General features: G+C 39.5%; 1 protein-coding gene across 6 annotated transcripts in view; it reads right to left on the reverse strand.

Moving 5' to 3' along the window:
• The window catches only part of LOC149316385 (tyrosine-protein kinase JAK1-like), a 75711-nt gene that overhangs the window by 10334 nt on the left and 50132 nt on the right, over positions 1-15245 (reverse strand). For all 6 annotated transcript variants that reach the window (XM_089515349.1, XM_089515352.1, XM_089515348.1 and 3 more), the window contains 6 exons: positions 14792-14927; positions 12996-13147; positions 12501-12651; positions 11415-11509; positions 10136-10328; positions 7202-7326 (listed from right to left, as the gene is read on the reverse strand). In XM_089515349.1, coding sequence (XP_089371475.1) covers positions 7202-7326; positions 10136-10328; positions 11415-11509; positions 12501-12651; positions 12996-13147; positions 14792-14927 — 852 coding nt within the window. The remainder of the gene's footprint in view (positions 1-7201; positions 7327-10135; positions 10329-11414; positions 11510-12500; positions 12652-12995; positions 13148-14791; positions 14928-15245) is intronic.

The raw sequence follows: 15245 nt of genomic DNA on the forward strand, positions 1-15245 counted from the left end.
GGGGCCAGCGCTGGAGGCCTCGCCCTCTTTCCGGGCCCCTGACGGGCCCCAGGCCCCGTCAGGGGCCCGCAAAAAAGCCAACGGCAGGCGCCAGCGCTAGAGGCCTGGCCCTCTTTGCCAGACCTGCCACCCCCCATCTCACATTCATTCTCTTTTCTTCCTCCCTTTTCCTTCTTCCATCTCCTTTTCTCATTCTCCCACTTCCTTCCCTCACTCCCACTCTTTTTCCTTCCATCCGTCTCTCTCTTCCTCCCTTTTCCTTATTCTTCCCTTTCTATTTCCCTTTCACCTTCTTACTACCCTTCCATGCCTTTCTTCCTCCATTTCCTTTATTCCCCCTCTCTCACTCTCCCTTTTACTCTTTCTTTCTTTCCTTCCATTCATCTCTTTCTTCCTCCCTTTCCTTTATTTCCCCTTTCTTCCTTCCCTCCATCCCACCTCTTCCTTTATTTCCCTCTCCCTTCCTCTTCCTCTTTCCTTCTTCCTTCCCTCCCTCCTGTCTTCCTAGCTCCCTTCCCTTCTCCCCATCTCTCCCTCCACACCTCTTTCCTTCCTTCCTTCCTTCTTTCCCTTCCTGCTGGAGGCAGAGGTCCATCCCTTCTTCCTTCCCATCTCCCCTTCTCTTTCTCCTTCCTTCCTTCCCTATGTCTCCTTTCACATCCCCCTTTCCATCATGTCTGTCTTCCTCCCTCCCTCCCCCATCTCTCCCTCCGCACATCTTTCAAGCCCTCTCACCTTCATTTCCCCCTTCCTTTCTTCTTTCTTCCTGGCTCTCTTCTCTTCATCTCTACCTCCACACAGCTCTTCTTTCTTTCTTTCTTTCTTTCTTTCTTTCCATCTCTTCCACTCTGTCTCCTTCCTTTCATCTCTTTCCTTCTTTCCACCCATCTCTCTCTTCCTTTTCCTTCCCCCTCCCTTTCTCATTCTCCCCTTTCCCTTTCTCTCCCTCCCTCCACCTCTCTTCCTTCCTTTCTTTCCTTCCATCCATCTTCCTTTTCCTCCCACCCTTCCTTCCTTTCTCATTCTCATTCTCCCTTCTCCCCATCTCTCCCTCCACACCTCTTTCTTTCCTTCCCTCCTTTCCACTCTCCTTCCTTCCTTCTATCTCTTCTTCTTTCCCTATCTTTCTCCCTTTCTTTCTCTCCCTTCCACTCTCTCTCCTTCATTCCTATCCTCCCTTTCCTCACCTGCTGGAAGCAGAGGTCCAGGAAGGAGGAGGCCGGCAGCCCCCAAAGGCCTCGCCCGCTCCCGCGAGCGAGCGGTGCCTTCGGCCTCTCGCGCGAGCCGCCGCTTGCGCAACAGGGAGGAGGCCGGCGCCCCCCCAAAGGCTCCACGCGCGAGACCTTTGGCCTCTCCCGCGAGCGAACGGCACCTTTGGCGGCTCGCGCGAGAGGGAGGAGGCCAGCGGCCCCCCAAAGGCCCCGCCCACTCGCGCACGAGACCTTTGGCCTCTCACGTGAGTGAGCAGCGCCTTTGGCCGCTCACGCGAGAGGGAGGAGGCCAGCGGCCCCCCCAAAGGGCCCGGTGCTGCTGCTGATTGCCGCCGCGGCGGCAGCACCGGACACGGGCCGGTCCCCTGGCCTTGGCGGGCCGCATGTGGCCCGCGGGCCGGGGGTTGCCGACCCCTGATTTAACCAATATCTATTTGCCAGTTCGCATTTCCACCAGATGTGTATGTAAGAGCCAATTGAAGTTTCACATTTCCAACATTTATTATTGGGGGATTTGTATATTGACGCAATTTTGGCAGGTGTTAAATGCCATCTTGTTTGCATCTTGAAAAGGTTTTCTTTAATGTCTGAACAGATTGTACATTTATACCTTATCTTCCAATTTTTCTCCCATTGTTCTAATGGGATGCTTTGTTCTAGGTCCTGGGCCTTTTTGACCATACTTTCCTTAACCACTTCTTGTTCAGTGTCCCTTTTTAGGAGAAGATTGTACAGGTTGGAAATTGTGTGTTTTTTCTTAGATTGCAACAAATTATAAAATTCAATATTACCAGTACCAATTCCAGGCTCCTTATTATCATAGTTGTATTTATTCAACAGTTGCCTGTAAAGAAACCAACCCGTTTGTATACCTTGATCTTCCATTTCTTTTTGTGTTTTAAATTTAAACTTAGAAATGGTTGGTTCTTTCACTAACAAATCTTTATATGTCAACCATTGACCATTTACAGCAGGGGTAGGCAACCTGCGGCCCGGCGAGGCCTTGGGACCGGCCCCAGCCCGGTCCTGCCGCCGATTGCCGCCGGGGCCTTTGGCCTCTCGCGCGCAGGGGCAAGGGGGGCAATTGTCTATAGACGCCTCAGAAACATGCATTTATATTAACATTTTTTAAAAAATCAGCAATTTTTTTTGCGTGTCCTCCACTTTTTTAAAAAAAGTGTCCACCATTTGAAAATGTTGTCCTACATTTGTCCCGGTTTATTTATTTATTTAATTTTTTTTAAAAAAAAAAAAAACTATTTAATTATTTATTTTTTGGCTTCGGCCCCCCCAGTTGTCTGAGGGACAGCAACCCGGCCTCTGGCTCAAAAAGGTTGCCTACCCCTGATTTACAGGATTAGAATCTCTAAATGCCTTTCAGAGAGGCCCACAACGCGACCTGTAGACAAAGACGGATTTTATATTTTTGCCATACCTTGAAAAGCGATTTTCTTACGAAATGGTTGAGAAAGTCCCTATTAACCTGATATTTTCCATAAAACAAATAGGCATGCCAGCCAAAATGAAGTCCAAAACCATCCAATTCTAAATTTTGACAATCTTCTAATTTAAACCAATTCCATAGTCATTCCAGGCAAACAGCATCGTAATATAAATTAAAGTTAGGTAGTTTTACACGGACTCCCTGAAACAACATCTCAGGCTTGGCCAGATAGATCACCAACAATGGTCCTCCCTGGCCTCGCATCGGGAGGCATGGAGACGCACTATCCATGACGCTGCAGCCTTCTTCGAAAGCTCACGCCAAACGAGCCTTGAAGAGAAACGACAACGCAGAAAGAACCGCAACCTGGAAACATCACCCAAGGAGACTTTCTGCTGTGCTTTCTGCAACCAGACCTGTTTATCCCGAATTGGCCTTTTTAGTCACCAACGCGCTTGTACAAAGCGCGGGATGAGTCCTTCCTGAATCTTCGTTTGCGAAGCACAGCCAGAGAGAGAGAGATCTTCATTTTAACCCTAGGTTTTCTGCCCCCCCCCCCCCCCCGGAGAAATCTAAATACGTCTCTATGCCAGTTCTTAAAAGGGCTGGTGTTAATGATTATCGGGATGTTTTGGAACAAAAACATTAACTTCGGCAAAACATTCATTTTCACAGTAGCTACAGATTCACTGTTGATCATTTATTAAAATCTTTCTTAATTTCTGTCTAAACTCTCTCATAGTTATTTTTGAATAGGTTCCACATTTTTAGCAGAGACATAAATACCGAGATATCTAACTTTTTTTTTGAATTTGTATATTAGAGATTTCCTTTAAATCTTGTATCTCTTCCTTCGTTAGGTTAAATGTTATAATTGATTATTTGTTAACTTTAGCATATCTATCTAATTTCTCCAATAAAAGTTCAATGTTTTCAGATGGATTAGAAAGTGTCAAAAGTAAATTGTCTGCATATGCTCTTACTTTGAACTCTGTCTTTTTTATTTTAAATCCATGAATTGGTTTGTTAGATCTGAGTTTAATTAATAACTTTTCTAGGAATAAATTAAATAGAAGGGGGGGAGAGAGGGCATCCTTGCCTAGTCCCCCTCTTGATTTGGAGCCAGTCAGTCATGTCATCATTTATTACAATTCTGCCTTCTTTTTTTAGTTATAAACTGCCCGAATCTAACTTAAAAAATTATGTCCTATTTCTATCTTCTTCAATAATTCTAATTAAAAAAATGCCAGTTTACATTATCAAAAGCCTTTTGAAGGTCCAGAAATATCATAGCTAATTTTTCATCTATGTTTTTTGCGTGAATTTCAGTAAGGTTTAGTATATGTCTAATGTTACCTTTAATGTATCTTCCTGGCAGAAAACCTCTTTGGTCAGGTCTTATCCATAAGGATAACACTTTTTTTAGTCTATTGGCTAAGGTAGTTGCCAGTAATTTCTAATCATTATTAAGAAGCAAAATGGGACGAAGATTAGATAGATCAGTCAAGTCTTTCCCTCCTTTTGGTATTAGGATAATTTTTGCTTCGAGCCAAGAATTTGGTATTTTGCCTATGAGAATATTATTCATAGTGACACAAAGTGGAGCAGAGAGTTGTTTTTCAAATGCTTTGTAATATGAACTAGGGAATCCATCCATACCTGGCATTTTCCCAGATTTAGCAGAATTTATGGCATCTTTACCCTCTTGAAGCGAGATTGGTTTATTTAACATTTCCTTTTGGTCTTCAGATATGGGTATTTATTCTATATCTTCCAAGTATTTTTTAATCAAATCTTTGTCAAACAAATTGTCCTTAAAAGATTTCCAAAAAAATTGAGCGTTAAGGATTTAATATCTTTCTATTTAGTATATAGCAGATCTTTCCATTGGATTTTAGTGATTTGTCTGGATTCCTTCCTATTTCTCAACAACTGAGATAATACTTTACCCTGATTTGTTATTCCAAGCAAAGCATTTTTGTTTCCAAAATTTCATTTTTTTACTGAGATCCTCTGTCAAAATTATAGAAATTTGTCTTTGTATTAACCTTATTTCATTTAAAATTATTTTATTTGTGGGATCTGTCTTAAATTGTTTTGTTTTCTTGCCTAAGTCACTTTGTAACATTGTTAACATTCATTGGCGGGGTACAGACCGCCGCTTTGCGGCGGTCTGCCGCCGCCGCCAGAAGGTCCGCGGGGGAGCCGGAGCCTTCAGACGGCCCGACTCCCGCGCGGACCGAAAAAAGAAGCTCCAAAATGGAGCTTCTTTTTGCGTCGCGTTTGCGACGTAGCGAGGCGCCAGGGGCGCGCTCGCTACGTCAGCAGCGGCGCGACGCGTCTGGACGCTGTGCGTCCGATACGTAAAGATGGCGGCGCCCATGTAGAAGGGGCGCCGCCATCTTGTACGGACGGAGTCCGTACTAGGCCATGGGGCGTCTAAAAGAGACGCCCCTTTTTTAAAATGGGACGTCCGGAGGACGTCCCAAATGGCAATGTAGAAAGCCCCTTTCTTTCTTTTTTTTCCCCACATGCGGAGCCAATATTGATTAAGAATCCATGCATCACTACTTTGGATGCTTCCCAAATGTTCTCTAATTTGGCTACCTTTGTCAGGGATGATGGGAGTTGTAGCTCTTCACCTCTGGCTCTAACTCACCACCTTGTTATGCAGCAGAGCTGACCAGCTTTGGTCAGTGGTTAATGCTTTTCTTCCAAGCAGCAGAGTTTCAGAGAATAGGCTGAAGATCCTGACAAACTCTCCAAGCCTTCTCACTCTTCTTCCACAGATGTCTCCAAACTTCTCCAGGATTCTGCTGGCTCTTGTATCTTCACTCAAGACACCAGACAACTCAGTAGTCTTATAAAAAAGATCTACTTTATTCTACTATATACAAATACTATATGCCCTACAAATCACAATCTCTACAATCTCCAATACTCCACAATATCTCCAAAATACTCCAACTACCCAAGAACAAACATTGGCAAACATTGCAATTATTATAGCCATTGTTAATCACCACCCACTAGTCAGTTTCCACCCAGTGGGTGTGTACACTCATTTTGATTGGTTCACATAGTTCAACCCACACTTAAGACCAACCCAAGTATTTCATCATTTTACCTTGTACACTTAATGAATCTCAGGTGTTTCCAATTGTACATTCTATAATTCTGTCCTTGACTTTCAAGACTTCTAAATTACATTAGCTTTTTCACCTGTGTAGCTTCTTAATTGCTCTTGCTTAGTCATTGTGACTTTCACATACATATTTTATTTCTATTACTGTATGTCCCATGTTGCATTTTCCTTAACAACCTTTGGGGTATTAAAGTCAAAATAAGTTTTCAATTGTTCCTCTGCTTTATCTCTAACCTCTTTGTTTTGCAATAAGAATTCATTTAGTTTCCAATTCCAAATTTTTCTCCTTATTTTGAGGATCAACTCTAAGGAGGAGTGATCCGAAGTCCAATTAGTTAAATTTTTAAGTCTATTTCTTTAGGGATTAGTGAGTTTGAAATTAAAACCATGTCTATACGAGCCATTGTGATTTACTGATTTTTTTTTTTTTTTTTTTTTTTTTGGATGAACAGCTACAGTATTTAATTGAGGGTCTATCACCCCATTGAAATCTCCCAACAGAATTAGAGAATCAAAATCAACTTCCAAAATTTTATTTTTTATTTCTTTAAAAAATGAGTGCTTATTGTCATTTGGGGCATATATTCCAATTAACAGAGTGTTTTCTCCAAAAATGTCCGATTGAACCCCTACATATCTACCTACAGAATCTGAAAAAACTCTTTGAAGTGGAATTTATTATTGACATATAAAACTACACCTTTCTTCTTTTTATTTAAAGATGCATATTCTAATCCGAGTCTACCATTTTTAAGAACTCTCCTATCTATGTTCCTGGTTATTATTTCCTGCAAACATATTATATCAAAGTGATTTTTAATAATATGTTGTTGTATCTTTTTTTTTCCTTTTAATGCTACTGTTAATCCCTTTTACATTCCAGGAGAAAAATTTAATGGCTTCTGTCATACTCCTTTAAAAGGTATCATTAGACATATCTGATATCTCAATTGTGTTGGGGTCTACTGGTGACGATATTTCTCTTTGTGTTATTATCTCCTGTTCCACTTTCCCCTCTAAATCCTGTTGTTTTGTAAGCTCTTCAACACTATAGTTTGGCTAGAAAATCAATGTTTTACTTTTTAACTGGAACACAATAGTGTGAAGAAGCTTTTAAGCAGCTTGCACTAAGAGTAACAATTTTTTCTATATTTTTTTCCTTTCTTTTAAAAGCATGTAGCATGTGTGCATGTGTAAGCATGCATTGCACATGCCTTCCAGTTACCTGTCAACGTACGGTGACCTCACGAATTTCATAGGATTTTTAAGGCAAATAATACTCAGAGGTGATTTTGCCAGTTCCTTGCTCTGAAATCTTATTTTGCAATACAAAAATGTTAATGAAAATTGAGAGATCAAGATACCTACTATTAAACACAATGAAATGTAAACAGAATTTACCTTACAGATTTGTACAGCATATTTCAGTTGCTGTTTCAAACAGATCTTATTCCTGTTTCTGGGGAGATATTCTTTTAGGCTTCCAGAAGGAAGGAATTCCATGATGAGCTTAATTCCATTTCCACCTTTGAGAAGAGAGTCATTAAGTTATTTCACCCAAATAATAAAGTAAATGTCTGTAAGTATTTCATATCCTTGCCTGGTACCATTTCAACAAGTATTTTCACATTGTCTTGGAATCACTTTAAATAATGAGTCACAGTACAACTGGAGGAAAGAGGATTCTTGTTTGTCTGCCCTACATTTCTGCAGCCACAGCAGCTATAAATGAAAGGAAGATAGGTCTGAGAACTCACAGTAAATGTATCCAGAGGCCACTGTGGCTTTTAAATGCTTCTTTGTTCTGTGTTTCAGACATGAAGCTACTCTCCATATACTATGCAGACCACAACAAATTTCACAGCACTAAAACTTACTTTTCCCCATAGGCAGTTCTGAGATCTTACGTTTGCATATTTTGTTACTAATTTTCTGTACAGCAGATGGCACTCTAAACACAATTACTACCTTAGGCATTTGCTATGTGAACAAGTGTCACAACTACATACTTCAGGAGAAAACATCCAAGACATTTGATACACATAATATTATTATTTATTACTAATAGTAATCTTATGCACACTGTTTTTATTACAAGTTCAACTGTAATCGCTGAGATTTACTAACAGATACTGGACTAGGCTGCATAAGTACATGGTTTCAGAATTGGATCCAAACACATTTAACCATGATATGGGAAGATAACATGGGGCTACCCTTGTGCTCAGGAACTTCAGGTAGTGCAAATCAGAGCAGTTAAGTTGCTAAATGGTGCACAGCAATAGCATTTATATTTCTATACCACGTATGAGTGAATTCACCACTTTCTAAGTAGTTTACATTCTGTAAACTAATTGCCTCCAACAAGTTAGTACTCATTTTACCAACCTATGAAAGGATGGAAGGATGAGTCAAGCCTGGAGTCCTGGGATCAAACTCACAACCTTGTGGCTGCCGTATCGGCATAAATGGTGCACAGCATCAAAACCACGTTACTTTCATACTGAAAGACGAGTAGTGGTTGCCAATTACTTTCTGAACTAATTCAGGATGCTTCTTTTAATGTTAAATGGCTTTAAGCCTGATGAACTTAATGATAACCTCTCTTGTTATGAACTCATCCAGCTGACAAAATCTTAGGAGAAGCCCTCTTTCATATACCATCAGCACAACAGATCCATTTGACAGTACATGAGAGAAGATTTTCTCCTGTGCCAATTCCAGAGTTGCAATCAGGTTCCATTCTGCTTTTAGGGAGGGTCTATAGGCTCATCTCTGCAAACCGGCCTTTCAAACTCCTTTTATATTGTTTATTGTGATTATTTTAATTGTTTTTATTACTGCGATAGTTTTATTATAATTTGCCTTTGTTTTAAGTTATGTTAGTTACCTGCTTTGAGAACTATTTTTTAGTAGAAAGCTGGGATAAACATGTATTAAGTATAAATAAATATGTAAGCTTCTAAAAAAAATCAGATGACATTTTAGATCTTTATTAACAGCAAATTAAGCTGAAACTTTAAATACTGAAGTTGTAACATCAGTTTTTGCAAGAGTCTGAAAGGTGCAGGGGTCCTGCTCCTTTTCTCTCATTTTGCATGCTTTAGTTCTTCTACGGCCCAGTGTGACGTAGTGGTTTGAGTATTGAACTACAACTCTGGAGACTAGGGTTCAATTTTGTGGCTTGCCCACATTTTCTCAAACTCAGGGGAAGGCAATGGCAAACCTCCTCTGAACAAATCTTACCAAGAAAACCCATGATAAGGTAGTCATAAGTCGGAAGTGAGTTGAAAACACACAACAATAACAAGAGCAGCAGCAGCAGCAAAACCCTTACACACAGGCAACACTTCTATGCAGACAAGTCTTGTGGCTGCTTCCGTTGGGATTCCAGTGAAAACTACCAGAGGAAGGATGACAAAGCATTGGTTCTTGGGGCCACATTGCAATACAAAGGTGTCCTTCCTAGGCATGCTCAGAAAGTATCTGGATTTTTTTCACACTGCTGCTACTACCTACACACAGCAACATGAGCACAAAACAAGACAGCTAACAGCCATGCATCAGGCTTTGTGACCAAGTGTTTTACATATCCAAGAATCTTGCGGCTGGAGTGGCCTCCATTTTTTACTAACACAAATTAGTTTTTATTACTAAGATTAGTTGACTAAAGACTCTGAAACAAAATTCCAAAAGGAATTCAGCAGCCACTAACTCCACCAATTTGACAATCCCACACTAAATTATATGCGTGGTGCCAATCTCTTACCAATTTTTCCTTCCTTTAAAAATTTACATAATGCAAAAACATTAGAAGGGTTTGCACCACATTCTGCATTTGTTTCCCTTCAGTGCTCTCACAGCAACAGTCCAAAATAAAAAAAATTAGCAATGAAGATTTGGCTGTTGTGTGGGGATGGGTGGGTAAGGATTATAGACACCCCAGTCATCCTGTGATGCTATTTTGGCAGAATTCTGGTGCATAAGGCAAATGTCAATGCTAGCTGCCAGTATCACCACTGTTACAATTTAAGAGAACAAGGAAGATGGTCCTTACTGCCAAAAGAACTTGCCCTTTGAAATGGCACAGAAAACAATGCTATTCAATTCAGTAAAAATAATTTGTTTAAAATGAGCCCTTCCTAAATCATGCGGGAAGGAAGGGATCACTATTTTATGTCAGCAGCCTCTGAGTGGGATTAAAATTGAGCCATATAAATTGGTTTACTGCTAAAACTAGTCTATTCAGGAAAAAAGAGATCCTCATTTAAAATAATTCACTTAAGAAACCTGGAAGGGACAAATGAAAACATTTTCAGAACATCATCAGTTTACCATCTTCGGTGCAGATTCCTTTGTATTTCACAATGTTTTCATGATAAAGATTCCTCAGAATTTCAATTTCTTTCTTCAGATCAGCAATATGGTTCCCACCACAGTCAGGTTTTAGTGACTTTACTGCCACTTGTTCTCCTGTGTTATCACCTTCAGGATCATATCTGCAGAGTTCAACTTTGCCAAAATGACCCTGGTTTTTGAAAGGGAGGAAATAAATTATTTTTTCCCTAAAATGTCTTTTGAATTTGGGCATTCATTTATTTTAAACAGGTGGACAAGTGCAGAATTCTAGTTATTTTTTGACTGCAACATCCATAATCTATTACCATTGGCTATGCTGGCTAGGGCTGATGGGAATTGGAGGCCGAAACACCCAGAGGGCCAGTTGCTTAGTCCTAATTTAATAGCAGACTGGAATATTCAATCTCTTTTGAAAACATTCTGGAAAAGTGATGAATAAATTTTCTGTGAAAATGACAGTGATCATCATAGTGATCTTCCATGGTACCAGAGAGAGGATGCTCTCCCTTGTGCATGCTAACTTAAGATCATAATTATCCACTTCTTATTATGATTACCCACTGCAGATATGCTCTGTAAAACAGAGCCACCTACCATGATGTTTGAATTGCAACAAAGGTTGAATTATCTTTATAAACATCATCACAAATGATAGCATCCATAATTTGAATACCATGCAAAAGTAGATAATGGAAATCTAATTCCTATAGACTTCTTTTACATCATATGGCAGCATGAATTCATCATCTGGTCACTGGCTCAGTAGCCCCAGGGTGCTCCAATCACAATTTCCTGCCTGAAAACAATCTCTGTAGGAATGATGGGCACAAGGAAAAGGTTAAATCATGATCAAGACTAGGGGGACCCTTTAGGCACACTGATTCTTGGTGATTCCTATCAGGATCCCCGCTGCTGGTGTCAGTTATCATGGCAGGGATCACTGGGAAGGAGGTGGCTTTAATTTTGCTCACTCCCCATGATCCTGCTCAAAGAGAAAGTGTCCTCATGATGAAGACAAGTGGGTGGGGGAAAGGCTATGAAATTGCAGAAGGTTGATCATTCCCAGTTTGAATATTTGTGAATCTGCTGGTGCTTTACTGTTGATGACCACATGGAAAACATACCTTTTTTGTAACTCTTATTGTTACATGCAACAGAGAAGAAGCTTTTTGAAAATATTCCAGCCTGCTTCACATACTATTTGAACTAATCTTTGATTAATATGGAGGAAGAGGAGGAGGAGAAGGAAACATACCTCGCCCAAGTCACGAATCCTCTTCAGAAAGCGTTTTTCAAAAATGGTAGGGTCAATTTCAGCATTAGGCCTCTTCTCTGAGACAATATCAGGATCTGACACAGGAACGAATATCAGTGAGACATCCATGAGAAATCAACACTGAATTTTAAGAACTCTCTATACATGAAGTTTATTTTGATTTAGAATAGAAAACTGCCACCACGCTAAAAGTGTAAATGTCAAGAGATGTTATTTATTCATCCTCCATGTGCTACAAGCTATAATAATAAATAAAAACTGTTCCTTCCTACAAGATGGGAAACTACTTTCAGAAAAAGAAATTTACAGCTGCCAAATACAGGTCTGGTATGAGTGTTAAGATTACAACCTTCAAGACCAGGGCTCAAATCCCTGCTCAGCCATGGAAACCCACTGAGTGATCTTGGGCAAGTCACACTCTCTCAGTTTCAGAGAAAGACAGAGGGAAATCTGCACTGAATAAATCTTGCCAAGGAAATCTTGGGATGGGTTCACATTAGAGTCACCATAAGTCGGAAACAACTTGAAGGCACAGAACAACCAATGCAAGCTTGTTATGTTTGAGAATAAAAAACAGTCTAAAAATCCAAGCACTGGTCCAATGCAGAGTAAGCCTTAAGAATCAATTTTTGAATTCTATGTCAGTACTGAATAAGGCCAGCGATTAAATAGGCAATCTCTAGTTGAATCTATCACTTGGATTTAGGCTGTTGCTTCCTTGTTACAAAACTGTCAGCCAGCCAGGCTGCCATACCAAAATAACAGAATCACAGCAACCAAGGAATAGGCAAGACTGCATATAACTGCAATTTTACCTCACACAGGATGCTGCTTTAGCAACTGAAATGCAACAACATAATCTATGGTATCTCAACTACAGGACAATACATGATTCTAGAGCTTAAAAAATAAATCTACGCAAAGCTCTTTATAACTACTTTTGGAACAACAAAAAATTAGTGGACTATGCAATAATGTTTTTATTCTGCCATGAAGGTGCTGCATATTCAGCTATGTTAAAGAATCCCTCTGATAGAAATGGAAAATAAGCAAAAATGTTCTTACTTTGCTCTTCCAGCTTGTTGATATCACGCATAATTGCTCTAAAGAATGGTCTCTGATTAGGATCATAGTGCATGCACTGCTTCATCAGATCTGCTAGCTCCTTGCAAGATGGTGTTGCAAGTGCAAAATGCCCTTCATAAAACCTTTCCTTCTGCAAGAAGGGATGGGAATAACCATTATTCACAGATCTATTGAACATGTTTCTCTTAACTCAAATGTCATAAGAGACTTCCATCAGGCAAATTCTCCATAGCTAAATTACAACCAGCGCACAGTACTTTTTGCAGAATCATCTCCACTATCATTTTATTAGTTTGCTCAGAATTATGTTGTGTTATACCCTAGGAAGAGGTCAATTAAGCCTACTTTACACAAGAACAAGGTCATTAAATTCTTCTCATCCTACAATATTTCTATGAGATAATTAAACATGTTTCCTCAAAATTTAAACTCTACCAAGAAAGCAATGCCTACTTTAAGACCCTACCACCTTACCTCTGCCAATGTCTTGTCTTTAAGTGGTATTTCTCCATTGTAGCAAATTTCCCATAATGTTGTACCGAAACTCCACTTATCTGCTGCCACACTCAGATTTTTGGAGTCTTCAAGACACTCTGGTGCAAGCCAAGGGATGCGTTCAACACATTCTTAAAAGGGGAAGGAGGTTGGGAAGAATTTGAATGAACTGTGATGAGGTGTGTGTGTTTCTCAAATTAAAAAATAATTTAGTTGCAGTGGGCCTATAACTCTAGAGATACTAACAGGAAAACATATAACTATATTAGATGTGTCTCTTTCAAGAGAAGTGTAAGCAAAGAAAAGTATGTGGAAGTATGGCATGTATATCTTACCATTTTTTTAAAAAAAATAATCCTGATTTCAAACATCTTTTATATATAAATATGAAAAAATGATAAGCAAAGTTGGATATGACACCTACTAATTCAAAATGGTAAAATTCCAAGCATACTGAGAAGGGCTCAAAAGGACCTCCCTAACTCAGTAAACTAATTTCATGGGATCATACTAGGATAAACATTATTCACTTAAAATATCCACAGAAGTACACAAATGGCACAGGACTATCTTTGATTTCCAGGAAAGAAATCTTGATACTGAGGTAGGCTGTGCAGCATAAGCATCAATTTCAGCAATCAGAAAGCCAAACTAAGTTTTGGAAACTATTAGAAAGGATTTGAAATTAATATGACACAGGCTGCAGATCTAGCTGTTCCATCCCAAAACTTATCATAACAGAGTTGGGAAAAAGACAAATGAAAGAATCAGGTGTGTGAACACCTTATGAAGAAAGGCTTTTGTTGAATAGGGTTTTTCTTTTAAAAAAAGAAAGAAATCAAGAACATGGGAAAGGATGCATTCTGTAACAATGTACAGTATCTGTTTCTCTGGATGCTACTAGAAATGCCCTCCAGCCTCAAAGGCAAGCCTGAAGAGACTAAATAAAATTCTGAGATTGCAAGGCTGTGTCACATTGTACCTCTTTGTCCTTATTGGAATGCTGGCATCTATTAAGAAATATATTTTGTATCCACATCTTGGTTGTTAGATACAAAAAATGTCCCATTTAAGACTTTCAAAATCAGACTGTCTTGATGATGTATGTTCTAAATTTCATGTTTCCAGGCATTAAACGAAATGCACATACAAAATTTGAGTGTCGTGATCTATGGGCATGCTTTTTAGACATCATGTGAATGGCATGTTTACATGAAACACATTGGTTTCTTCCATTCGTAAGAATAAAAACTTTTTTAAAAAAATTAAATTCTTACAGTTGAGATCACTTGGACACATTAATTAACAGCTCAAAAATTTAGTTCATTGATAAGTCCTGTGTTGGGAGAAAGCCAGCATATAAATAAATAATTTAGTTTACTATTAGCAAGGTTTGAGCATCTCACATGAAATGAATGACTATTTGGAAAGAATGAAGAGGAGTCCATTTTTGTCCTTCTCCCGATACCAGACCTTGCATCATCCAATTAGGCATTCAGGTAGCCAGTTGAGGACTGACAGAAGGGTGCACTTCTTCAGAGAATGTATAATTAAGATATGGAAATCATTCCCACGCTGTGGGTAAATCAGTATTCTTAATATTGAGCATTCCCCTAAGTCTTGTCAGTTACATATCTAATAATTATACAACTTGAGTTGTGGTATGGATTGCAACTGGTGTGCTAGTGGGACATGGATAAGAACAGAAAGCATTAGCCAGTAGATGAAAAAGTTGTTTTCTTTGACTATCCTGACAAATATACACATATATTTACCTTGTCTAGACAGCACTGTAACTGGAATTCCTGGGTCACTTAATTTTATGAAAGGTCCATATTCATTATCAAGTCCTTCTCTGGCCAGTAATATATTTTTTGTACAGACATTTCCATGTACTAAATCTTTGTCTTCCTGCATTTATGAGAGAATATAAATTAGTATGTTCAAACCCTACAATAGGAGAGCCAGTGTGGCATACTGGTTTGAGCGTTGGACTATGACTTTGGAGATCAGGGTTCAATTCCCAGTTTGGCCATGATACCCATTGGGAGACCTTGGGCAAGTCACATGCTCTCAGCTTCAAGGGGAGGCAATGGCAAAACTCCTATGAACAAATCTTGCCAAGAAAACTCCATGATAGGATCGCCTTAGGATTGCCATTAATTCAGAAACAACTTGAAGGCACACAACAACAACAACCAAGAACTCAATCCATATACACTAAACACA

This window comes from Sceloporus occidentalis, unplaced genomic scaffold (assembly GCF_023333645.1).
Source record: "Sceloporus occidentalis isolate IW3139 unplaced genomic scaffold, rSceOcc1.0.p SCAF_3, whole genome shotgun sequence".
NCBI lineage: Eukaryota > Metazoa > Chordata > Lepidosauria > Squamata > Phrynosomatidae > Sceloporus > Sceloporus occidentalis.